The sequence below is a fragment of the Haemaphysalis longicornis genome, unplaced genomic scaffold (genome assembly GCF_048455015.1).
Source record: "Haemaphysalis longicornis isolate Haplotype H1 unplaced genomic scaffold, Haemaphysalis longicornis Haplotype H1 scaffold_1, whole genome shotgun sequence".
Lineage (NCBI taxonomy): Eukaryota > Metazoa > Arthropoda > Arachnida > Ixodida > Ixodidae > Haemaphysalis > Haemaphysalis longicornis.
This window is the reverse complement of record NW_027526203.1, coordinates 48,074,159-48,102,026: the sequence shown is the minus strand read 5'-3', so window position 1 is coordinate 48,102,026 and position 27,868 is coordinate 48,074,159. Positions and strand designations below refer to the sequence as shown.

General features: G+C 46.5%; 1 protein-coding gene across 1 annotated transcript in view; it reads right to left on the bottom strand.

Annotated features, from left to right (window-relative positions):
- LOC144163913 (histone H3-like) overlaps window positions 1-27,868 on the bottom strand; it is a 66,508-nt gene that overhangs the window by 1,090 nt on the left and 37,550 nt on the right. Inside the window, exon 4 of the mRNA XM_077694577.1 lies at window positions 25,326-25,655. Coding sequence (XP_077550703.1) covers window positions 25,326-25,451 — 126 coding nt within the window. The 5' untranslated portion in view covers window positions 25,452-25,655. The remainder of the gene's footprint in view (window positions 1-25,325; window positions 25,656-27,868) is intronic.

The window sequence follows — 27,868 nt, the reverse complement described above, 5'->3', positions numbered from 1 at the left end:
CCAGTGATATTATTACGCAACTACAATTCAGTCATATTACTGTACCAAATCATCCATAACAACTAGCATCTTCCTGCCACAATTTTTAGAAAATTGAGCAGGAATAGTTGTTCTGCCTCTCACGGCAACCATTTAATTCCTCCAGCTAAGGACTGTTGTCAGTGGCAATAGAATCATACTAAGTCAAGATTCGAAACAAGCTTCCTTACACAGTTACCTTATCCAAATGAATACTTTTTTGACATCACTGCCTTTTTGAAAGCATATTTTTTATCTTATCTTCCCTAAAATGAGGTTTTTCGCCACGGTGCCATGCACCGATTACACTTGTGTAGTTCAATGTATTGAAGATCCAATTTGACATATAGGAAGCGACAGTCTTAAATTTTTCTCCGTATTTCGTTGTTTTGTTTCTTGGTTAGCGTAAATATCCTAACCGAATGGTTTCACGTTGTCAGATCATACTTGTGATTTAGCCTTTCTGGTTCACTTTTTGGCATATTTGTTATGCCATGCCCCTAATGTGCTCACAGGGTGCCCTTAGTTTCATGTCCTGTATTTCTGTCTGTTTTCCTATACTCCTCCACATCAACTGCTGTGTTTTAAATGGGTCCATAACTAGCCAATAGCTAAGGACACAGACATTACTGCTTGATTTCTATTCTGGTGAAAAGTGCAAAATAACCAATTTCAATGTCAATTCTGACAGAAATATCACTATACTGATTTACACTTATGACACGTGCATTCATGCAGTAATCAGGAGAATTTGCAAAATAATGTACGTAAAAAAAAAGCAGGAGTTCGTTTCTGAGCTAACTTAAAACAACTTCTTTTAATTTTCAAGCAAACTCTGTGAAACTTGTCAATCTTGCTGCTATTTTCCCATTGATTTCAAATATGCCATTATTTTTTGAGTCAGTCAATTAGTTCTCCAGATAATTAGAGATAATTCGCCATTTGTAGTTGACCAATAAACAGAACAGAGTCATAAAACTAATATTTATATTCCTCACTACTGGTGAATACAATAAGAGAATCGGTTTTTGATGCACTGCTTGGAACTAATTTTACAGTTCATTAAACTTTGGTGTTTGAAACGGGCATTCAAAATGGTTCCTTGCCACTGGTGCCACCAAAGTTCAATGAGCTGTAAAATTCAGTGCATCAAAAAACCGATTCTCTTTTTGCATTCACCAGGATTTATAGTATTGAAAAATATAAAGATTACAGTTTTACGACTAACACTGTTCTGTCTATTGTTCCTCCACAAATAGCTAATTATCTCTAATTATCTTGGTAACTCATTGACTTACTCAAAAAATAATGCCATTTTAGAAACAGTGGGGGAAAAGCAGCAAGACTGACAAGTTTCATAGAGTTTGTTTGAAAATTAAAAGAAGTTGTTTTAAGAGCTATGTCCCCCCCCCTTACACAAAAATTTTGCATCTTGTTTTTTTTGTTGCGATAAGTAGCTAGTGACCTACTTATAACCTGTAGAAACCTCATTTGCTTCAGCGTGCGACGGTTGTTTAATTAGAGGCATTTTCAATGCGGCCAGTCGCAGTTTCGGTTTCAGCGAGTACCGCGAAACGATGGATTTTGTGGATTTTGTGTGAACAAAGCCGACCACGTGACTGTCGGAGGGATATCACAGAGTAGAGCCGCCGTAGCACTGTCGAATCCGCATCGACGGCAGTTTCTGCGAATGCCCCCACGTACTGATCTCGTGAGGCGCTTAATTAAAAAGCGACCGTGGATGTGACGCAGGCGCTGCGAGTGCAAATGCTACCGCGGCTAAAGAACGACGCGCGACGCTTGAGACGGTGGGTGGCAAGACGTGCGCTGGGAGCAGCCAGCCGGTCTGCCTACAGATGTGTTCGGCTTAGCACTGCGGCGGATATTCAAGTGCCGCTCTCGTAACCGGTGCAGATGACAATTTTTAATGCAACCCGCCATCGCATCATTAACTCCTTTCTCATGTAAGCCACCATGGTCGGGACTTGGGGACAATTTCGTGCAGCGGTAACAAGCTATCACTCGAGCTACCTGCGCCGGCCTGGGCCACTTCGCGGCCGTGGCCGCCGCCTGCACAGCGACCGTGCGGCTAGCTCAGTGGGCTTTTCGTGCTTCCGGCGCGTTTTCGCATCCAATGGTAATAAACAGTAATAGAAACAGAGTGCCTGGAATCGCTGTAGAACTTTGGTCGCGGCCAGCTGCCCGATGAGCTGACGAAATCACGGCGCCTCCGCCGCCAACGATCGGGTTGTTCGTTCTTGAGCAGAAGCTCCGCCTTCCGGCCCTCCGATTGGAGCGGCGAGCCGGCGAAAAACGCCGGCAGTGCGGAAGCGGCAAACACAAACTCGTGACATGTTGGGATGTTGTTTATTTTCACAATATCCTCGGGATGTCGACTGCGCATGGTCCTCTGCTGGCTGCTCGGTTGCGTTTCGCACACTTTAAAATTGATTTTAATTATGTTCTAGGCTGTATTCGCCGCTGATATTTTGCAGATGATGTATGTGTGTTCACACCAATCTATCTCCGAAGTTATCTCGCCTTCAAAATTTTGTGTCAGTGCCCCTTTAATTAAGGAACTGTGAATGCAATGCACAACCTATCTCTATTAAAAAGGCTAGGACGTTCATACCTCACCACAAGTTTTCTCGATGGGGAATAACACAGCCATAATTGAGGAATTAGAGCATATTTTTAAGGAGCAAATTTCTAATTATACACTCTTTCAACTGTAGCACGATGTACTACCTAAAGAAGCCATGAAGACAAAATACAAGTTTCATTTATTAAAAAGACTGCTTTGTCGCAATAACATAGATACCCATTTTAATACAAGCTTCAACTAATAGTCTCAATAATAAGGAAAACACATGACGCAGTGGCGACGCACCAACCGTTTTCTCGCCTAGTCTTACGACGTCACAGGGACTTGTTCATCTGACTGACGGCTGCTGGTTGACGCTGCCAACAAGAAACATGACTGTGCTATTATAGTGCTGCCTCTAGCTTCATTTCATTGTATTACTTAAAACCCGCAGTTAATAAACGGGGCTCTTTCTACAGAAGAACAGTTGTCACAGTCCGGGTTGTTCGTCAGTCCAAGGTGAAAAAGGTGGATTGTTGGTGTAAGCAAAGTTCAGTCGCAGGCGATGTGTATAAAGTTTCTAGGCTATGAGGGAGCTGTCCTTGAAGTCTTTATTTCGACTCCACGTCAATCGCGTGCAAAAAGACTTGGTTATTCGGTTGATTACACCATAGCCGGCGTCTTTCAGTTACTGAAAAACAATGCACCATGGCAGAAGCCTGTTTTTGCAAAGAACCCATTACGGTATTTCCTGTGGTTAAGGCCTATATGGGCAGCTTCATCGGCTTTTTGATTTCCAATACCACTAAGCCAGGTATCCATTGCCATTTTATACAGTGTCCAGCAATGCAAGGTAGGAGACATCGCAGGCTGTGGTATGGTGGGGGAAGACCTGCGCCTTCTTGACAAAACTTGCAGAGCTGCCCTGGAATCTGCAAAGATGCTCCACTGATGTGGCTCGTGGCATAGGATGTAAACAATTGCTTCTTTAAGGGCCTAGAGCATACAGGAATTCCTGGGCTTGCACCTAAACAAGAAGAGAACGTCACACCGGAAACGCATAGGTTCGCAAAACTAAAAGCTCATCGAGATTTTTGATCGTCTATCATATTTTATTGCACAGAATGTGAACCTTGGTCTTCATACTGGGTTAAACAATCACGTTTAAATTAACAAAGAAAGAAAAACCTGAAATGGTTAATCAAAATAGCCACAAACAGCAAATACAACGATTAACATGATTGTTTAAACCACCCAATGCTCGGAATATTTAAAGAGCCTCGCAAGACACAAAAAAAGAAATTTAATAAAATGAAACAAAGATCTAGAAGTTCAGCCAATCATGCCCCTTAAGTACACAATCCTGAACACAATAGAATTTTCTCAATTGTTCAAAAGAAGCAAAAATTTCTGGAATGTTGAGAAGCCTTCCCAGAAAAAAAAAAAAAAAAAAAAACAATGAACAAATGACAAAAATGACAAAGCTTCACACACTTTGGTGAATAAACTCTAATCTCAAAACCAACAATTTTCTCAAGTGTTGAAATCAACACACCAGAACATCTAAAAATCTCACCAGGCAGAAAGCCTTCTGAAAAAAAAAAGAAATATATAGAAAAATGACTAAAAGTTCACACATTTTGGTTTTAAAGCTTTAAATAAAGGTTCTTTGCAGTTGAGCATAACTGGCAAATGTTAGAAAATGAATTGAAGATCTAAAAAACGACAAAATTTCACACAGATCACAAAGCCGTCCTTGCAGTCTCTTGCAGTCTCTGGAAGAGTGCTACTGCACCCCGTCCAGTGGTCCATTTAATTCAAGCATCAGAGCTTCCAGCTGACGCCGCATATCTTCCATTCGCGTCAAATGCCCCGTCATCATCGTTTCGAACAGCTCCGTAGAGTCGAGCTCGCACTGTACTTCCTTGTCCACGAGCTGCACGGGCGGGGGAGGGCGCTCGGGGCTCGCTCCGCCCGCGACGACACCACTACCGTCGCTGAACATCGGCTCCCCCACGACAAGACCGCCGTCATAGGGGCAGACCGCGAAAGCGTTATTCGCCGCAGGCGCGTCCGGTTTGCAGCCGTTCGCGATTGAGATCTGCGTGGGCATCAAGTCCAGCACAGGAGCCCCTTCGTTGTCCAAGCTTGCCACAGACGCCGGCAGCAAGGCGGATTCGTTGGCCGCGCCGCCTTCTTCCATCATCGCGTAGAACAAAGCAAGGACGCATTGCTCGTCGCACGACAACGGTTTCTCTTTCACCTCGTCTTGCTGCGGTGGCCGCAGCGTCAGGTCGAGCGGTAGCTCCTCGTTTTTTGCTGTGCGACGCGGCGACGGGCAGCGCGTCGCCGTCTTCTGTCGTCCTTCATCGCGGTCGTCCCACGAAGTGGTGGCAGAACTAGGTCTAGCTGGTTTGACGTTTAGCTTTGGCACAACGGCTCTACTGAGCACGTGGGACGAACTGACGGCCTCGCAGCCCAGCAGTTGGTCCAGCGTCGCTGTCACATCCGAACCTCGGCCGATTACGTCCCAGAAGAAGTTGTGCAGTTTCTTGGGCGAGATTTCCTTGCCTACTTCCGACAATAGAGCCCTGGCCATGGCCCGCCATATTGGCCAGTTGCCGCAGCTGCGCCCTCGTCCACTTTCTTCCATCTTCTTCATGAGATGAACCTTGGGACAGGCGTAACGCCTGTACAGGTCCCGAAGGACGAGACGGTCGGTGTTGCTCCAAGACGAAAAGTAGTAGCTGCCATTCGTACAGGTGGTGTCCGTGTCGTCGGGCTCGGTGTATTTGAGAGGTTGCATTGCGAACGGCTAGACAGGTGTGCTCTACCGTAGTGAACGACGAAGCGCGGCCGCGTGGCTCTGTCAATGGAGGCACGAAAATGGAGGCTAATTGTGCGCCGTGCGCGCCCATTCCAGTGTTGCTAGACTGGCCTTTGAAATCAGTCAAGGCAGTCTCTAGACCCTCTAGACCGCTCAAAAGAGAAACTTTTTTTTTTTTATCTTTCGCAAGCGGCGGTTGGCGCGGTATCAGGTATCAGCAATATCAGGTCAAGTGGACTTTCACGTCCTTCGTTCCGCGACGCCGGCGACGCGGCGGCTGGCGGCGCAACGCTGGGCCTCCCCCAGTCCCGGATCGTCCGCGGACTGCCCGAGACGCGATCCGGCGCTCGATTTTCCCATGTATTCCTATGGGCACTATGGGGCTCCCGGTCCGAGCGCAGTCCTCGGACTGCCCGCGGACCGTCCTCGACATGCATAGTGTCCGGGCTAATTCAAAACACAACACAGTGTCAGAAGTGGGCAAATAGACACCTTTGCTCCTCCTCACCAAGGCAGAAGAAGAAATCATGGCCGGCGAGCAACAGACTCCTGAATGCAAGTGGAGCGGAATTTCACTTCGGCAACCTGACACGGTCGCCTTCACCGATGCTACATCTTGGCCAACGTAGAAAACACGTGACAAAAATCTACGCAGCGGAAGTCTGCCTTGCCTCTGCCGAAGTGCAAGTACACATGCCGCCAAAGTAATTGGAACCCGGTCTTCTAAATTTACAGGAATTTCTTCTTCCAGAAACTACCTGGCTGCATCGGTGCGCGTTTGAAAGAGTCCTCCCTAATGAAAAAAGCTTCCTGCAAACCGGTTATGGATATTATAATGGCAGAAAGAAAACTATTTTGTGATATTCACAAATCCTTGTCCCAATTACTTATGATGGAACCTGTACGCTCACTTTATATTGTATGGGCCCTGAAAGTCGTCCCCTGCTTGACACTTCCTCACTTTCTGCAGACGAGCTGCTCTCCTACAAGAGCATCGTCAAGCATTTCACCAAACACTTTGGGCACCCGGCTAACGAGCTCTATGAGTCTTCTCGCTTTCATAAGCGCACTCAGGAACCGGGCGAAAGTGTTGACGCTTATTACACATAATTATGCATACTTGTGAAGTGTTGCAACTACCTGTCCATTCAAATCGAAGAGCGCCTCGCGCGTGACAGGTTCATGGTCAGCCTCCGAGATGCTCGCCTCTCGGAGCAGTTGTGCTGTAATTCCAACTTGTCGCTAACGGAGGCTTGGACTCAGGTGCGGCAGTGCGAAGATGCCGAGAAAGAAAAAGTGGAAAAACGAACTGTCGAAGAATTTCCGTCGGTCGAACTAGACACAGCCAAAGCTCACATAGCGCCGCGACGTCAGGAGTCCAGGCAGCGGTATGCACCGCTCAAGACTGAACTCTCCAGCGCTGCTACTTGCTCTTTCTGCAGACATTCGCCACATCCTCACTCGGAATGCCCAGCACGTGTGTCCCTCGGCAATTATTGCCGAAAGAAAAGACATTTTGCTGAGTCCTGTCGTTCCCATAAAGCAAAAGCAACCAAGCTCACCACTATCCACTTGCATACTGTCGTCACACCCGAGCAAGCTAAGTACGTGGACGTCATGGTAGACAAGTATACGGCCTCTTTCAACGTAGACTCTGGTGCTGAAGCCTCAGCAGTGCTAGCCGATTTCCCTGCAGTACGCCTTCAGCTCAACAAAGTGGACAACTTGACAGGTCCAGGAGGGCAACCGCTTCATGTACCGGGATAGTATGTCGCCCAGCTTTTGTGGTAAGGGAAAGGATGTCCACGGTGACTCTATACAGTGCAGTCGCTCATTACTTTGCTACTGGGTTTCCCCGCGCTGCAGGCACTAGAAGTACCGTATAATGCGGAATAGAGGTCGAGATTTTTTACAGAAAAATTTGCCGAAAAGTCACCCCTTCACCTATATTGCAGTCATTTGGCAGTTGTCATCTGGCTACCGGGCAGCTCATCGAGCCCATCCAAACCCCAAAGGCACCATCGCCACCACCATCAATCGGACACGTCGTCATCTTTGTTTTGTTGCTTCTCTTGCGTACGAATGTGTGCGTGCTGTTTTCTTCTTCCTCAAAATGAGTTTAGGCACTTGGTGCTGGTTCACAGCAGCATTTAAAAGAAAAGTTGGGGGTTTTCCAAGGCCAGTAACGTGTCCGCCTTGCGCCAGCTCGGTATCACCAAAAGTGTTGCTAGCGGCGTTAGCTGAAGGGGCAGCTCTCAGTATGCAACGCTCGGAAGGCCTCGCTTCATGGGCGCTGCTCTGTGCACCTGTGCTGCTGTACAAAGGGGCAAATTTTGTCCGCTAGCGTCGTGCGATGTCTCTACGAATGGATACCCCAAGATGTTTGCTGACTGCCTGCACAGACCGGCTGTCGCTACGGTCTGCACACGAGTGCCCCATGCTTTGCACTCGCTTCACGATGACATGGTCTTGCGAGTGTTTAATAAGTGCTGCATAAGCAATTCCCTGGACTGCACCGAGGACGACCTGCTGTGTGGGTGACAGCGAGCCAGAGGCAGTCGTCCGACGATACTTCAGACAGTTTTAAATGAGTAATCTGAGACGAAACAAGTTATAGTCTCAATAAAACAATGGTTGGTACCTTATTTTTTTTTTGCATTTTACGGCTACAAGGTAAGGGGGTCGACCTATATTCCGCATTATACGGTAGTCAGATTCCTAGAAGACGTAGCGATTCCTCAGCCGAAGCATCATGCGGAACTGTTTAAGGGCCTCAGCACGCTGACAAATGAGTCCCAAATCAGACTCAAACCTGACACCGCACCATTTTCAATTAGTGCACCTAGAAATGCCCCCATCCCACGGCAAGGGGTGTTTCGACAGGAACTTGACAGAATGGAGGCCGAAACAGTCATTCGTCGCATAGATAAGCCAACACCTTGGTGTGCAGTACTCGTAGCAGTTCCAAAAGCCTCGGCTGGTTATTGACTTTGCGTTGACCTGACTCGTCTGAATGAGGTTGTGCTTTGAGAAAGCCAATATTGCCAACTGTCAAGCAAGTTCTTGGTTTGAGAGCCGACGCAAAAGTTTTTTTCTAAGCTAGATGCAACAGCCCGGTTTCACCAGGTCAAGCTTGCTCCAGAGTCTCAACAGTTGACAACTTTCGTAACACCTTTTGGTCGATACTGTTTTTGTCGCCTGCCGTTTGGTATCACATCGGCCCTGGAATATTTTCAGGAACAGATGGCAAGGATCCTCGAGGGTCAAGAAGGTGTTGCAAATATGATTGATGACATTTTTGCCCTCGGTCGCAACAAGAAAGAGCACGACGCCTGCTTGGAGCAAGCCCTCTCTCATCTCTCCAAAGTGAGAATCACTCTAAACCAAGATAAGTGCTGCATTGGTGTGTCCAAAGTGCTTTTCCTAGGTGTGGTCGTCTCAGCCGATGGCATGAGACCCGACCCAGACAAACTGGAGGCTATCAAGACTCTTAAAGCATCCAAGAACATTGCCGAATTTCGCCGACTTTTCGGGATGGTGAACCACCTAGCTAGGTTCCTTCCTAACATCTCCGAGATTACGGCACCCCTGCGTGCTCTTCTGAGCAAAAAAACGGCCTGCTCATGGCACCACGAACAAGAGCCAGCCTTCAGCAAGATCAAACAACTTCTGGTATCAGATCAGTGCATGGCTAATTATCACCCCTTCTACGCCACCACGATTTCAGTGGATGCCAGTTCTTTTGGACTAGGAGCGGTCTTCAAATGCAACCTTCAGGAGAACGTCGACCAGCGTCATTTGCTTCTTGCTCCATGACAGCCACGGAACAGAGGTACAGTCGGACAGAGAAGGAAGCTCTGACTGCGGCTTGGGCAATGAAAGGGTTCGACGAGTTCTTACGTGGCATAAACTTTGCCATGGAAACGGATCATCAACCACGAGTCACTCTATTTAGCAAAATGGAACTGGATATGCTCCTTCCTCGTGTCCAAATATTGCGCCACAAGTTCATGCACTACCAGTTTGCCATGGAGTATGTCCCGGGCAAACTACTAGCAACAGCCGATGCTCCCTCGAGGATATCACTGAAGGTTTCTTGTCCCCTTGACATGGTGGAGTTGTTTGCAACGAAATTTGTTAGCAATGCATTCTCTACTTTGCCATTGAATCCGGATGAGATCATGAGAGCCCAAAGAACGGATGGCGAGTGCACATCCCATATTTCTCTAGCCCAATGCGATTGGCCTCATAAAAAGAAGCTGCCCTTACATTTGACAAAGTATGCTGTGGTAGCTAACGAGATCACAGTCTGTGATGGTCTTCTGCTCAAAGGTCCCTGCATTGTGGTTCCTACTTCCTCGAGACTAGCAGACCTGAATCTGCTGCATGACGGTCATCAAGGTATAAACCGGTGCAAGGCGAAAGCCAGAGATTTGGTGTGGTGGCCGGGGATTGCAAAAGACATTGAGTCTATGGTAGCCTGATGCGAACAGTGTGCACGCACTCGGATTAATCCAGCGGAGCCACTTATTTCCACCCCCTTATCAGGTTGCCCACGGGAGGTTTCGGGTATGGATCTCTTCCACAGCAAAGAACAAACGTTTTTGCTCCTCGAGGATTACGGTATTACTCCTGCTTCCCTGATGTTATTACCTTACGGTCGTCCACAGCTTCTGCAGTCGTCGAGGTGCTCAAGAGCACATTTGCTCGACATGGTATCCTGGAAGTTGTGAGATCTGATAATGGGCCACCGTTTTCCTCCCATGAGTTTAAGAGGTTTGCCAACTCCTATGGTTTCACCCTAGTGACCAGCAGCCCGCATCTTCCTCAATCAAACGGAGAGGCTGAAAGGATCGATTTGGTCTGCACAGTGAAGAACCTGCTTGGCAAATCAAGCGACCCACATCTAGCTTAGCTAAGCTACACAGATATCCCGGGCATGATTGGTTTAGGCTCCACTCAGCTCCTAATGGGGAGGTAAATAGAACTCACATACTGAAGACGAAGCAGTTGCTGCAACTGTCCCGGGCTGCTAGAGAAGCAGTACCCACAAGTGATGGATCTCACAAGATGAAAAGCGACTGCAACTTTAACCAGCATCATTGGGCTAGGCCACTGCCTCTACTGGGGATGGGAGAACGAGTGTGGGTTCGACGTGAAGGAGTTCGAGCTACAGTGTTAAGTGAAGGCCAACTACCTCGCTGTTACATTGTAGAGGCTGATCAAGGTGCAGACCTGCAGCGTAACCGGCGACGCCTGTCAGGGTTCTCACAGCAGAATCAAACAGACCCTGCAATTTTTATGGACACAATGCAGGGTGCCTCTCCTGCAAATCCAACAACGGACATTCCGGACACTGCACCAAACGTAGATAGAAGAACATGTAGTGGCCGCCGTGTAGTTCCACCAGCCCATCTGAACTTGTAAGGCTACACAAGTTTTTGAAGGAAAGAGGTGTTGTGATGTCACCCGTGTCCAGCCAGCTGTCTGGTGGTACTGCCCATGATGGGGACTGGAATGGGAGTGTTTGAATAAATCGCTGGTTGTTGTGACGCTGACGGGTGCAGATTAGACTCTGGCCCCGAAGCACATAGCGTCCCGGCCAACTCAAAACACAACACTTCACAAGGGTGGGATTTGACAAAAGAAGCTCAAAAAACTTCAGGCATCTACGCGATTAGTTTTGCAAGGGCACATCACCCAGGTTAAGCAAACAGAGTTTATGCAAGCTGGTGTGAAGCCATTGGATGCAAAGCTCTTCTTTACTAACCTCAAGTTCCACTGCTACAGCAATGACATGAATATCCAATGTTACACACCTTTTCAACAGCATTACCCTTTACCGCTTGATTGCACAAACATTCTAGTAACTGGTTTATTTTGAAAACGGAACTGCGACATAACCGACATTGCTTGCACAGTCCAGGAACAGGATGGCTACAGCCGGGAGAGAAAAGTTGTAAAAGTCTACACAATGTGTTCTCTACTTCTCATTTTAAAATATGAGCACTATCTCTTACCCCCACCGTACACTCCTCCACAAAATGTACCCTACCCAATACTACGCGACCTGTGCCTACTGCCCATCCCCTGGCACCCTATACCACCTGGTATGGGAATGCCAGCAATCCCCGTCTTTATCTCCAATCCCCAACCCTACTTACGAGCAGTGGGCGGACCGGCTGACCAGCTCGGACCTTGCGGCGCAACAAGAAGTCGTCACTAGAGCCCGGGCAGCCAGCCAGGACCAGGGCATCCCGGACTAAGGTTGCCCCCCACAGGGCTGGTGCCCCTGCCATCTAGCACCAAATTTGCTTGTTTTTATTTCTCTCTCTCTCATCCTCTTCGCTTACAGGGACACTGAAGGCTGAATAACTTTTGTTTCGACTAAAATATTACCCCTTCCTAGCTCTTTTTTCTTTTTCTCCGCCCCGAATAGTGCTCTGTTTGGAAAGAAATAATTAAAGCTGGAATTTGTCTCCCCCATTTTCCTCCCAATTCTCGCGAGTTAAAAGTTGCTCACTGCTACCACCTCCAAGAAGTGTAGAAAGTTTGCCATGTCGCCTCTGCTAACAATCTCCCATTTTGAAGCCTGGATATGGCACTTTCACATGCACACACGCAACATGCACATGCGACACTGGCAGTGACGGATGAGAGCTCTCACATTTACCTGCACTAGTAGACCAAGCGTGACATTGAATTTAAACCAAAACTAAAACAACGCTTGTCACCTGTGCTAGCAAGGCAGCCTTTTCGTTACAGTTTAAAAGCTCAAGTATGTATCAAAGCTCAAACAAACTCTGCCAGTCTCGCTTTGCACATGTAAACGATCCTTGAGTAACACCTATATCAGCTGTGACATGTGTCTTAAACGAAAAAATGCTTAAAGGCCAACTATAGTAAAAATTTCAACCTTTTGGAAACGTCATTTCCATTTAGTCTGCCTAAAAAGACTGCAAAATATAAAAATATGACAGCTGAAATACGCTAATCTGCGGTGCAAGCGACCATCAAAATCAAAGATTTTGAAAGCGAAATTGAGGAGACTACGACCATTACGGACAGGCTGAAGTGGTGTTCCAGACAGCCCAGCTGGCAAGCGAGCGGCGGCATGCGACGAACCGGCCGGCGAAAACCTGCGCGCAACGCTTTGCCCTCGCTGCAGTACTAGAAGAAGCGCGCCCAGCGGAGCTCGACCGATTATTCTGGCTGGCCGTAGGAAAAAGCACAGGGCCGGCTGCAACGTCACTTCCGCTCCAAGGCTGTTTGCCCAATCTGCCGGCAGGTGCAGCGCCACCTGTGACGAAGCTATTTTAAACGCGTATAACTAATTATTAATGCATTTTACAGGACTACCAGTCATGTCCCAGCTGGTTTGGTGGTACGTACTGTACGTTCAAAGTAAATTTGGCCGAGGTGAAATTTGAGTGCAGTTGGTCTTCAAACCAGCGTTGTCGATTTCACATTGCCATATACAATTTATGACACCACAAGTTGCATTATGTAAAAAATGTAAGGGCAGCGATACCCACTTTGTATTTTTATTTTGTAATGTGAAGCTTTCTATGCCTCACTGATGGAGACGTTGCCCCAAAACACACTGCAGGAAAACCAACTTTCTCTGACGACGATGAAGATCACGGGTGAAGTGACAGATGGCTGAAACATGAACCTTTCTCTGGTCGAAAGCCAATGTCTTCAAAGACTGAAATCAAAGTCCAAAATCCAAATCGTTACGGCCAAAACCACTGCAGCAGAGCCAACTTACACAATCGGTTTCCACAAGGCATATCAAGCGCCTCAATACAAAAATGATTCCCGTGATCGGAATCAAGCCTGGGTCCTCGTAGTATGAAGCCGATGTGTATCCAACTGCGCCATTCTAACACGGTCGAAGCAGTTTGGATTTCGGACTTTGACTCAGGTTGCTAGGGAGAAAGTTTTGCATTGTAGTCATCTTTCTCTTAATAAGAAAGGGGCTATGATTTTTGTCCTTACTGAACAACCGCTGCTGATTCAAGTTGCAAATCCACATTCTTGGCACTGCAATTCACCAACACCCAATTTGCTCGGTTTAGTATCTTAAAAGAATAAGCATCACAACAACGAAACACACCAAAGAGAGAACTAATGGATAGAACACTATGTCTCTGGGACATAGCCAGAGGGGGGGTTCGAAAACACTATGAAATTTTTTCCGGGCAGCACGCAAGCGAGGCTTAGTGTTTCTTTCGGCAAAACTCCTCTTTTCCGATAGCCCATGACCACCTCTGAAAAACATTTCTAGCTACGTACGGCTCTGCTGTGTCTGTTCAATGGGTGCCTAGCAAATTGCCTTGTTCAATTTCCCTGACTTTTCCAGGTTTTCCATGACCATTTTAGTTGAAATTCTCTGACCGATACAACAGGCACCATTTTGTGGAAATGGTCCGTGAAGCACATAAAAAGCGTAGAGAAAACACATTCTATTGTAGGGAAAAACACATCTGTTGCAACTGCCCTCATTCTCAAAATGCACCTTGATTAACTTCAGTTTGTTCAGTTTGAGGTTTGCTTGCCTTCAGTTGCGGCTTGAGAGTTTACTTCATATTGCAGGGCAGAAGCTTCAAGTTGCGCTTTAGCGAGCACCTTTCGCTTTTTTTCTTGATTGTCCTGGCTTAACATGCAACATGACCCTAAGACATGTCTAAGACATGGTGATGCCTAAACCATACATCATGTACCTTTTTGATTATGTAATTCTGGCTCGTGATGTCGTAAGCAAGAAGTGCCTTCAAGATTAGCTCCCAAAAAGCACTGCCTTTCAATATTCGCTGTAAAAAAAAAAAAAAAAAAGCGCGTTGTGCGTGCTATTTGGGCACCCCCTACATCAGTGGTTCTCAGCCATGACTGCCCCGGGGACCCCTTTTGGGCTTGCGATAGTGATGGGGGACCCCACGATGGAGCGTATGTTGATCTGTGCCATAATGTCAAACAATTTGTACTTGAATCTGTAAGTCTTCTAGACACCTATATGCTGCTATTTGTGGGTTTCTTTTCTTTGTCTTTCATAGCTAGCGTGTTGGACAAAATGCAGATGTCAAAATATGTGCCACGCGGAGAAGCTAAATGTACATTTAATCCGGCGGATCCACCTTTTTGCTTTGCAAGCAAATGCTGGCAAAATCGAGAGAAAAATGGCGGGGGAAACGTTTGGCGGGAAGCTTCGCGGACCCCTGAAATGCTATCGCGGACCCCCTGGGGTCCGCGGAGCTCCATTTGAGAACCACTGCCCTACATTGTCCCTCTGCGCCATAGAGTTTCTTAGTAAGTATACTAGAGAGGAAACTGCGCCTCGTAAGCCATGTCGTCGTGGGGGTTCATGGGAAGACTCCCTTTTTGGCTTGAGCTTGGCATGACAATTGGATTTTTAAGCGTTTTTTGGGGATTTGCTTTCTTCACTATGCATTAACATGTTTACGAGCTACAAGGAATCCGAAATCCTCCGGTTTTTGTGGTAGCCGTGTTCAGTGAAACAGCAGGCAATGCGTGATAGCACCTGATGTTGCTCATGCCGCAGTCGAAGGACGTATGACTGAGCGGGTAATATGCCGCCGCGAAATTTGTATCCGACGAAAAGAAGAAACAAAACGTACTTCGACGAAGACAAGATATGGCAGATACGGGCGCTTGTATGCGTCCTATCTTGTCATCGTCCACGACTGTTTAACGCCACGTTTTCATTTTTCTTGTTATACTAGCTGGCGGTCGCGGTGCAGTGGTTCACCATGAAGGCAACGTTTTCAGAGGCACGCTCAAAAAACTTTCGAAACTCTTCAAACTACGTATTTTTTGAAATATTGGTAAAATTAATAAAATCACAGTCTCTAATGAGTTGCCCCCCAACTATTAACATTGTTCGTAACTACAACCTTGGCCTGCGGAATAGCAGGCACAACCGTTCCGGCAAAAATACGGTTTACTTCCTTTTTCCCTAGTTTTAAAACAGCCTGTTTTTATTTTCCACTTACATAATTGCACACTATTCTTCGCTTTTGTGTGACACTTTGTTTAAATTTGCGGTCACTTAAGCGTTTCAATCCAAGCCAATGATGAAACTCAGGCGAGCACGATGTATAATGGCGGTCCATGACGACACAGACGACCCTGATGTGAGCCGCATAGACGCTAGCGCCAGATTCCTCTCTAGTGTATACTGTAAGAAACTCCATGCTCTGCGCAAGTGCACCCAGCAACCTAAGCCAGCTGCGAGCTGCGTGAACTGCACGGCGAGTTTTTGCACGCGATTCGTGCACCGTATTTTCACGGCCGCGTCGACGATTTCGTGCCTGCAGTAGCACCTTTCCCTCACAAGCAAGTGTGTTCGTGCCTTCAGTAGCATTTTAAAGAGCGGTTAGAAGCGGTCGTTGGAGCTACCGCACTGCTGATAAGCGCACTGCTGATAAGGTGGCGAGCGTCTGGTTTATCTTACTCCGTGGTCCGTTCCCTGTCAAACACGCTCTGACCCCGCCCCCGGCTGCCCTCCGATCAACACCAGCGCCGCGGCGCGGCAGCGTACGAAGATCTCCCATAGCGTGACGGCGAAGTTTCTTGACCAGAAAGGCATTGAAGGACTCTGCCCACACTTTTAAGCATGTAATACAGGCTTCTATCTATGCAAAAAATACCTTGCAACGACACCGTGTTTGTCTAAATACCGAACTTACCAGCGTTTTTAAACTTTGTTTCGAGGGTAAACTGCGGGCTTACTGGATGGAGGAATGGTTCATGTGGGGGGGGGGAGCGGGGCACCTTGCGGGGGCAAGCCTTCCCCCCAAAAAAAGATAGCTGCGAGCTTAACACAATCTTCCTCCTCGCTTGAGCCAGGCTCGTATCCTGTTCGGTCCAGCATGGCGGCATCTAACCTTTGGAATGGGGAGCGCACTCCCGATAACATAAAATGGCCAGGGTCTGGCTGAACAGTAAAACTGATTTTACTGTCTTTAAAGGAGCCATGAAGAGAAAACACAAGTTTGGTTCATTCAAAAGATTGTCTCGTTAGAATCATACTGACACCACTTTTAACATTAACTTCGCTCAAATAAGCTTGTCATCGTCCACGAGCAACATACTTTTGTCTATATGCGAAATAAAAAACGATATTTAAAAACTTGTTCCCAGCTAAAAAAGTTTGAATCGCAGGCTTTCCTGTTCCTTTATGTGTTTTTTTTAATGCAACGGTCTATTTTGCACGAATGCGCCATCTGTTGGGATAGACGATAGGTAGAATCTGGCTTCACGTTGTGGAGGCGGGAAGTTCAATTCTCCCCGAGCGCGACGTTTCTTTTTTTTTTTTTTTTTTTTTAAGCTGCCGTTGGCGTATTTGGAAACTGAAATCAAATATTTTGGCAGAACAAACGCCCCTGGCTCAGGCAGAATCGTCAAAGCTCCTTCACTGGATCTGTTTACTGAACGCTGCCGTTGATTCTGGGCATGGAGGCTCAGTTAGCCACACTGAGAGGCATGCTGAGAGGCACCCAGCGACGGCTGGCGGCGTGTCTTTAAAAATTTCAGAATAATGTTTAGAAATACATACGCAATTTGACCTCGTACGAATACTTGTGTTAAAAGGTTTTCAATACGTAAATAAACGTTTCAGCAGTTACAGTAGCTGCTAGGTTTGCAGGTCACGTGACAGGGACACATATTGTAGTGTCAAGTTTCGACACTACGAACCGCCATCCTTCCGATTTCAGAAAGTTTGCTGCCAAATTAAAATTATTTCCGCCAGTTTTTTTAGAAATTGCTTGTGGTTATCAGGCTATATAAAACGCTGGCTTTCGTATGAGCTAGAGAACATACACGCGACAAAAATCGGTTGTCTGTCCCTTTAAGGATACCGAGGATTCAACAATTTCTATTGTTGATCTGAAGTCAAATCGAATCAGGAATGCAAGTTTGCGCCGTCGCTCTGAATGACATATTTGCAAAAGCATTTTCCAGTTGTACTAACCCGTCACTCATCACCAGTTAAAACACCAGTGTGTTCGCGACACGATCACCAATTGACACGCGAGGTAATTGAAGCTTTTTATATAAGAAAGCACGATGATAAGTGTGTTAGCCACGCGTCGGTGGCACTTCATGAAAAGGAATTTCTGTTCTTGTCAAATGCATTAACTGAGGTGTTTTGCGGGTTGGTTGTTGACTATGTACAGTGTAACCTTGTGTTTTTCGAATCGTAATCATGTGACCTTTGTGTTTATCAGACTGCACTTTCGGGGTTGACCTGGGCACGTGTTCTTTCTTTCTGAGCATGTATTTGTGTTTACGCCTAATAAAGTCAGTTGCGAGTTAGCGCCGTCATGTTTGTCTTCTCTTCTGTGTCCCATTTCAAGTGCTATTTACGATGAATCAAAACCAACTAGCCCAGCTGTCAATTTTACTGATTTTACTAACCCATCACTCCCTGCTTGTCACACTCATATTGATTTCCCCATGGATCCCATTCATTTTTATTTTGATGGCATTGTATGCATAATTGAGGGCCTAAAATTGTCTTCCAGTTGTGGTCCCGATGATATTAATACAAAAGTGCTTAAAAACACCTTGGTTTATTCCGCTATTATACTGTCCAAAATATTTATTCAGTCTCTTCAATCAGGGGAAATTCCAGATGACTGGAAAATAGGTAAAGTGATTCCACTCCATAAATCTGGTGACAAACATTCCGCTTCGAACTATCGCCCCATCTCGTTAACGAGTATTTCTTGTAAAATATTTGAACACGCCATCGCTGCTCACTTGGTAGGTTTTCTTGAATTATTCTCCTTTTTTACACCAGAGCAACACGGCTTTAGAAAATTATTTTCGTGTGAAGTGCAGTTGGTAGCCTTCACAAACGACCTTCATTCTGTTCTTGATAGCGGTTCCACGGTTGATTGCATCTTCATAGACTTTTGTCAGGCATTCGATAAAGTGCCCCACAGCCTGCTTCTTCACAAACTAAGCCAACTGAATATAGACCCCATTGTTCTTAAGTGGATTAAATGTTTCCTAACAGATCGCTCTCAATTTGTTTATGTTAATGGATTCAACTCTTCAACTCTTCCTGTCACTTCAGGCGTCCCACAAGGTTCAGTTTGGGGCCAATTGGTTTTTCTTATATATATTAATGATCGGCCTAACAATCTGACTTCTTCTGTAAAACTTTTTGCAGATGATTGGGTTATATACCGAGAAATAAAAAATACTAATAACGTTTCTTTGCTTCAACAGGATCTTGACGCTATCAATAATTGGTGCTCAACTTGGCATATGACACTTAATATTATATATATGTAAAGTAATGCGGTTCTCACGCCAACTTAACTTACACCCTTCCTCTTACAGTATAAGCAGTTCCCCATTGCTACCAGTTTCGTCTAATATGCACATCTCTTCTATTATCTTGAATGCTAACCGAATGCTTCGTTTTATTAGGCGACATTTTTCCTTAGCCCCCGCTTCGGTTAAGCTGTTATTGTACAAATCACTTGTCCGCTCAAAACTCGAATACGCGTCTTCAGTGGGAGATCCATGCAATAATTCACTAATAAATGCACTTAAAGTAATCCAGAACCGAGCATCGTGCTTCATCCTTCACGATTACGGCCGTTTATCAAGCGTAACGCAAATGAAAATAACTTTATCTCTCGAACCACTAACACAGCGCAGGACGATATCACGCATATGCCTTCTCTTTAAAATCTATAAATTGAACGCCTCCCTCAAAGGGGAGGCGTTCTAGCCACATGATTCAAAATCAAGTGGATCGCGAAGCACGGCCGGAACCCATAGTGAAATCGGTGGCATTCATGACGAAGCAGAAAGTGGACCCCGCCGAAGACGAAGCTTTCTTCGCTGGTTCTGCATAAACAGGCCTTCATATAGCTCCGAAAGCGCCCCTGGCGAGCAGGGGTGGCACCAGCGTGCAGCTTCGATTGAGCCGGCGATAAGACGGGCTTAAGAACATCGAGAGGAGCCAGCCGGATGTGCCCACGCACTCTCGCTATCTGCGGCGCATCTACGCATAGATCGCGCTGGCACGCAGTTTTGCGTGCTCCGGCCACCGCTCCCATGCTCCGTAATATTTTTGGGGCACCTGTACATCCATGCATCGGCGGAAGGTATTTCAGGACCCCTTTAAGAATGCCCTTATCTCACTCCCCAGTCATGTTTCATTGCGCATGATCATTCTTGTAAAGTTGGTATCCCGAAATGTCGCACTGTATCACATTCAAACTCATTTATTCCTAGAACTACATCGGAGTGGAATCGCCTGCCAGAATTCCTAGTGCTTACTAACAACATTGACCAGTTTAGAAAAAAAGTGATTACTTCTGTGTAGCTAGTGACCTTTTTTCCCAAAGTGTTTATTTTCCTTCCAATGTGTTGCTTCCATTTGCATGTGACTGTCAATGTTAGTTTTGTTAGCTTTCTATGCTAGAGGCTATACCTTTGTAGATTTGTGTTACGCCTTTGTATATATATCTGCACACCGCTCCATACTTACTGGTTTAGTGTTTTTGTATATTGCTTTACATATATACAATGTTTGTACAATTTAACCATCTTCGAACATCCAGATGTACCACTCCCCTCAATAGTGCCCTCTGGGCCATGAGGGTACCTGAAATAAATAAATCAGTTATAACAATAGAATTTCCTTGGCATTTGAATACTGTTGAGTGGACCAGAATGTACTTTGTACATGCAGCCAGCGACAGTTCTCTCGAGCACTGTGTTTTCAGTTTCCGTTTGTGGCAGCCTGAACACAAATCCCAGTTAACACCTGTGTGTGGCCTTCGTCCCCACAGGTACAGATCGAGTGATTAGTGATCAGTGTGCTATTCTGCCGACCACTGCACTCTTTATGTTAGGGAGGAGTGGAATGACAAGCCACTGTTACTCATGGCACGTGTAATCGTAGCCACGCCGGTAAGATTGAAACACCACAATCCCTTTTGGCGAGCAACATTCTGGGCTCACTATAGATTACACGATTGATGCTCACGAGAACAAGCCTGCAACATCACTGTGCTCGTGATGATTTCTTTCCTTGTTCCATTTCCCTATTCATTAGGAGCGGGGCGAAATGCTCTGCTTCCCGTAGCCACTCAAAGTCTCACTCCCAGGATAATAAAGCATGCGATAAAATTTCCCAGTGAGAGAATAATATATTTTTTAATGCATTGATGTTTAAGTTGTTTTATGTGTGTCAAGATTTTGCATGCAAGGACGCCGCAGACGTCAGGGTGGGCGAGGGTGTAGGAGTGGCGACTGGAGACGGGGAGAGAGATAACTGCACCTGTGTGTGGCCTTCGTCCCCACAGGCAGTGATTGAGCGATTAGTGGCCAATGCACTATTCCACTGACCATTACACCTTCATGTTAAAGGAGTACTGACACGAAATTTTCGTGTTACGTTTTTTTCGCAGCTACGCGTGCCTACCAGCCCACTAATCATAGAATGACAGATTAGACGGTCGAGCGCAGCGTAAACATTCATTTACGGCGTCGTTTATTCGTGCCAGTTTAGGTTTCGACTGAAAAACGCCGAGCGGCCGCCATAACAGGATGTATCACATGACGTCACCATTCTTGCCGCATCGCTGCCTCCCTGGAAGCGCGCGCGAGCGAGCGCACGCGCGCGCCCAGACCGGCCGAGGTTTTCGCCGTCCCCACAGGCCCGGGCAGCATGACGTCAGTCCCAAAACCATGACGTGCACACACGCCCGAGCAGAGCGCGCCAACCACAGCAGCGCGTTGGCTTTGTCACGGGAGCCCCGACGTCGGCAGTTTGGGGCAAGTAGCACATGGTGTCATGTCGGCCCGCTCTGGGCTTTCTCGTGCGGGCGAAGATTAAAATGAATTTTAAATATGTTTCGCTGAACTGTTGCTGTTGAAACTTGCTGGGAGATATCTCCTGATAAAAAGGAAGCGTTTTACATTGTTATCACAGGTTTGAAATTTCGTGTCAGTACTCCTTTAAGGAGGAGTGGAATGACAGGCCACTGTTACTCACGGCAAGTGCAGTCATAGCCACGCGAATAAGATTGAAACACCGTTCATTTTCATACCAGATAATGGCATAACCTCATGTGCTGGCCTTGGCTCACGGGGGGAAGGTCAAAGCACCCAAAGTCTAAGGAAATAATTTCGCTCGCCCTGCGTACCACTCATTGTTATTATTGAATTGAGCTGTGTTTCATTTGTTTCTTCTTTTGGCGTAAGGAAGAAAGAGTAACGGGGCTGAAGGAGACAGCAGAGGGGAGTTGAGAGGCAGACGTCGACCAGAGAGGTCGGATCGGCGTTTGGAGCTAATAGCCGGCACGTGGCTGGGAAGTGTCGAGAGTGAAGTGTGCACCTGTTGCCTTGTTGCATATGCAAGCCAAGTGTGGATTAGAATAAACCGCATTTCAGTCTTGTCTGCGTACAAATTGAGTTGATTGCATCATGTAGCTCATTGATAAACGTAATGGAGGAAGAAAGAGATCGATAGCAAACACCAAGGACTATATTTTGATGGTGAAGTGTCAGAGGCCCAAATATTTCTAAATCACTGCTAATATGTACGCACCTTGATGGAATATCTTTTGATATTGCTAAAAGAACACCGCCATTTCAACTTTCAGTACGGTCACAATGATAGATGGAAAAGTGAGAGGCATTACAAAAAATTTTCGTGTCGCACACATGCATGGAAAGCCATGTTTCTATTAGTGCAGTAATATGGGTGGAACATGTGTCAATCGCCGATGACGACGACTCATGTTTGTTAAATGCACTTCGTACGTTGCAAAAAATAATGGAAATCGCAGGTGAATAAAACAGTGAACAAAGATTACCCCTCCCCTCGTTTTCCTACGGTAAGGCAGGCGAGGCGGCATTGGTAATACGTTTGAGGCGCTCTTCTCGAGTTTCAATTTGCTGTACGGTGTCAATGCTAGCGTTGTAAATATAACAATTCGTGCCTATAAATATTCTTCTGTAGCCAAGTTGGAAAGAAGGGGATCCAGGCTGACTTTGACGGAATTCGATCAGTTTTCTTCTTGCAATCAAGCGGTAGCAAAGAAATCTTCATTTGCAGCGATGTCCTGGGCCCGTTTGCCCGAACGCGATAACTGTGGGAATAAGTTCTCAACTAAGACTTTACCGCTGTCTAGGTAATAAGTCGTTTGCCCGAAACTGACACAAACGCTCGGTTAAGGTAGCGTTTCCGTCGGGTTTTTTGGCAACCGGCTTATTTGCCGTGGCCGACTTCAACTTATTGGAGTCTTATTCGTAAGCGGGAACTTAATTGAGAACTTATGCGTACGGGCAAACGGGCCCTGAAGTTTGAGTTGACTATGTAGGGAAAGTACTTTGTTTTTGTTTGAAATTAGTAAATTTACCAATGGCAGGGCCACATTTGTTCGGTGAAAAAAACCCCAAACAATGCGCACGTTCTACAGTCGAACCCCGCTACAACGAACGCCGCTTCAACGAAATTTCCGCTTCAACGAAATATTTCCAATTCCCCGTCAGCTAGCCATAGAAGTCAATGCAACAAAGTCCTCGCCACAACGAACCATTTGTCTGGCTTGCTTTCGCTTCAACGAAATTTTAGATGATTTGGGCTGGGTTCGAACAATTATTTTACAATAAAATAAGCATAGCGCCAGCTATCTGTAACTTTTTATACATTCAGGACGCTTAGTTTCACCGAAAACATGCGCGTTGCGACCACACCGCCACCCAAAACAAAACAAAAAATAACTCATAGGCGCACGCCATTGCTTGATGGTGATAACGATGTGGCTGGCCGTCTTTACACGAGGCGCAGGCCCGCTTCGCCAAGGCGGAGCCCCAGAGCTACAGCCAATCCGTATCCAGTTGAAATTGCATGAATGTGCTCCGCTGCTGGCGCGGTGCCGTCATGTACAACGTTTATAGATACTTGTTGGTCATGTATGCGTTGTGAGCAGCTGTCCTTGCCGTTTTCCTTCTACCATTCTCCATAGCCAAGAGCAAAAATCATGTTTGCGTGTTTGGTCTTGAAGCCTAGTCATCTTATCTTAGTCGCGGGCGCGCGGTCATGTTAAATGCAAGCGCGCGCGTCTTGCCTGCCAAGGTCAGTAGCTGCCGTGCCCTGTCGGAGGATAAGATAATGGCACTGCTCCTGCCACAAGCGAGAGGGGGGCTTCCGACGGCCTAGCAGTTATCTGCAAGTAATCAGCTCGGTGGACACGCCTTGTTGTACAGCGATACGTTTTGCGCCTGCATATCTTCACCCCCCTCCGGAACGCGTTCAATGGAAAAAAAAAAACAGATAACCATTGGTATGTTTGTTATCCAAATAAACACGAGTTCTTGGGCGTCACTCCTTTTTCTAAACATTGTATTATGCTGCCAATGTTGCGGAAACGTACAGGGCTATTTTTCTGGCCGTGTGCACGAGATTTCGGCGCACGATAAAGATCCCCAGGTGGTCAAAATTAATCCGGAGCCCTCCACTACGGCGCGCCTCATCGCCTGCATTGCGTCGGCGCGTTAAACCCTACCATCAATCAATCAATCAATATTTTTCTGGCCTTTCCGTGGTGTGTTGGGGCAGATTTCGCCTCAACGAATTTTCGCTTCAACGAAATTTTTCGCACGTCCCGTCAATTTCGTTGTAGCGGGATTCGACTGTATTGTGTTGGGTAGAAAAGAATCCATGACCGAACATAAAACAGATGTTAGTCTTGCTTCTGTCTGTTCCCAAGTTTCTTTCGCGTCTGGAATGCCATGAAATACTAAGTTGTTGCGATGGAATCTATCTTTAAGTTCGTCAGCACGGGATGTTAAGATTATCGGTGAAGCTGGTTAGGCCTGCAAGCGATTGTCCCGTTTGCAATAGCTGCTCTCTAAACAAAAAAAAAAACAAAAAAAAAAGAAAGTTCCTGCGATTTTGCAGCCGCCCCTTTCTATAGGGGCGATTTCCCGTGAAAGCAGTGTGAACTTTCCAAGCGTTGTAGTCCCACAGAAGGGCCGAGCGCCAGGCCGGGGAGTCGCTTGTACCTATTTTACCGGTAGGTGCCCGGCGCCACCAAGGCACACGAGTGCACATGGTGCCTTCCACAGCCACGGTGGACGTTCAACTCGCAACCGCCTGCGGCAGGACATCCGCCAGACTCTTTCACCCCCAGCAATGGCGCAACGCGGCATGATGGCCGGGGGCCCCGCCAGGTGGACAAGGGTCAGGGGCCCCTCGCAAGGGTAAAGGAAGCTTGCCGGGGTGAAAGAGTCTGGCGGCATGTCCTGCCACAAGCGGTTGCCGTGGCTGTGGAAGGCACCATGTGCATTCGTGTGCCTTCGTGGCGCCGGGCACCTACCGGTAAAATAGGTACAAGCGACTCCCCGGCCTCGCGCTCGGCCCTTCTGTGGGACTACAACGCTTGGGAAGTTCACCCGGCTTGCACGGGAAATCGCCCTTATAGAAAGAGACGGCTGCAAAATCGCAGGATTTTTTTTTTTTCCAGCTCGTCAAGTCTGCTGGATGGCAGTCATTTTTGTTTCAATGTTTTCTAGTCCTTCTCTGACAGCTTTTATGTCAGCGGCAACTTTAGCTTGAAATTTTGTACTCTCCAGTGTACGTTCATGCACTTCTTTAAGTAATCGAAACATTAGCTTAGTCTGCTCAGCGGGGATAGAGTAGGTTATTGGAGTCATCAACTGACTTAGGGCATGGAAGAGCCGGACCAGGATTAGCATCGATGTCTCCACAGCACAGAAAAAAGTAGGCCATAGAAATATATTCGCAGACAGTGTCGCCTAAGAACCGTGGGCACGGTAGCAGTAATAAACTGGGTCACCGCACCTCTTAGCATAAAGTGAATATGGTTTACACACCTGCAATAAGTGAAGTAGCAGATTAGGAAGCATGTTGACGACACTGCTCCCATGCCCACTGAAGAGGACGCTTCGATGTGCTTGCTGCCTAAATCCAGGGCGTCGGAGGGTGATGACATTGACCATGGGGCTGACGGGGTGACAAAGAGGGCTTGCGCAGGAGGGAGCACATGGGAAATCCACGCATGGGCAGAATCCACACACAGGGCACCATTTACGATGGGAAAGTGGCCACCATAGTTAATCGGCTCTCCAGGTATCAGCAACGAAGGTGGACAGGCCGAACCACAGGACGACACAGATAGCCAGCTGGTCAGACATGCGCAGAGCCTGCAATGCATAAAGTAGCGGATTAGGAAGCATGTTGACGACACTGCTTCCTTGCCCACTCAATGCAGGCTCTGTAGGAAACAAAGTCAACAAAATAGATGTCTTCCTGCACAAATTCAGTTTTCAATTTGATTTCACAATGGTGTCGGAATGATGTTGGCTTGCCTAGCTGTGACAAGTGTGTGGCGCCCCCCACAACCCTGATATTCGTTAGCCGCTAAGTTCAGTGGCCCCACCAGGCTCAGTGGGCAACATTGTGAGTGGCCGGAGAACAAACACCGCCGAGCACGGCTGCTCGCGGTCAGTCACCGTCACCACCAGCACGCTGCATGTCGTCTCTCGGCTGGAGGGTACCCCTACCCTCCCAGGTTCACGAACGCGGGGCTAAATCGTGACACTAGCATAAACTGCTATCGGCATTTTTCCATAAATCAAATGAGTAAATGAGGGGGTGATATGGCACTTTACGCCACACACTATCGCCACTGTGAACTGGTACCAGATCTCTGCTTGGCAATGCTGAATTGATTGATTGTAGGGTTTAACGCGCTGACGCAACGCAGACGATGAGGCGCGCCGTAGTGGAGGGCTCCGGATTAATTTTGACCGCCTGGGGATCTTTAACGTGCGCCGAAATCTCGTACACACGGGCGTTTTTGCTTTTCGCCTCCATCAGAAAAGTGGCCGCCGCGGTCGGGAATCGAACCCGCGACCTCGTGCTCAGCAGCGGGCAATGCTGAATTACAAAATGATAACTGTGAAAACTGGCAATAAAATCATTCCAACCGTATATCGCCCTCCAACTGGAAACACTGAAAGATTTCTTAATTTTTTTGGCACACTTCTGCACTATGTTTTCCTAAACTGTTCTTTCCTCATCTGTGGAGGTTATTTTAATATCAACATTCTTAATGATAAAAATTATTCGCACATATTTATTACGAGGCTTTTTTTGGGAGGTTTTATGAGCACGATTACCACTCCTATGCATGTGCACGTTACACTTTTGAGGTCGTCTTGTCTTGACCTGCTAATCATAAATTTTCATACTGATATTTCAATTTCAGGCACCATTTCGTCAGATATTAGCGACCATTGTCCAGTGTTTGACTTGTACTGGCACAAACAAAAGAAATCCACGCAATTCAGTTACGTTTCAAATGATTCCCAAGGACCGGTTAGAATCATTTTAACAGGCCATACGCGCGTCTGATTGGAGCTGCATGAAGCAAAAAAAAAAAGGAGTGTCAAAGAAGCCTACACAGCTTATATTGAGCCTCCCGTGCACATTTACAGCAAGCATTTTCCTTTTGCTACCACTAAATGCTTGAAAAAAAACCGAGGAAGCCCTGGACAATGAAGGAGCACAAGAAAGTTACTAAAAAAAACCATCTTTACCATGCTTTTTTGAGGGCATGTTAGCAGAAAAAATTGAAGGAGTTCAGGGCAATTAGAAATCAATGGAACATTAAGGCTAGCTAAGGCACTGTATTACAACAACCTCCTTTCTGGTATTGGTAAATTATGCCCTGACACAGTATAGAAAATCAAATACTATTCCTGGCTACAACAAAGAAAACCACCATCTTCAAACGATGAACATAGATGGCCATGAACAGCACAACTTGCCAAGTACTTCAATTCCCACTTTGTCAGAGCAGCCTCATCTGCGGAGCAGTGCGTACAAGTCCCATCCATGCTGAAACACAGTCCATTAATAGCTTGCTCCTAGAACTGACTAATGAAACTGAAGTTTTTAAAATATTCAGAAGTTTAAACAGCAAAACACTAAACAAGGATAATATACAAATTATACCAATAATGTTTGTTCCGAAATCCACTGCGTCGGTATTGTCCTTTATAATTTAGCACTTCAATCGAGCATGTTTCCTAGAGCTATGAAAGAAGATAGGGTATGTTTACTAATTCATAAAGGTAATGATAGAAACGATAATAACTACAGGCCAATATCTGCACAGCCCACCCTTCCGAAAGGTTTAGAAAAAAAATTGGTGCAGCTTGCATAAGTGGTGCAAGGCTGGCAAAACCGCAAAGCTAGCGGCCCTTCTCCCTTCATCAAAGTCCCGGCTGCTGCACTTCACATGATGATGATGATTTCAGGTTTAATGGCGTAAGGCCGACAAAGGCAAAGAGCGCCATGACAATCGTGAATGAGATGAGAAAGATTTGTACTAAAAGCACTAGATTAAAAA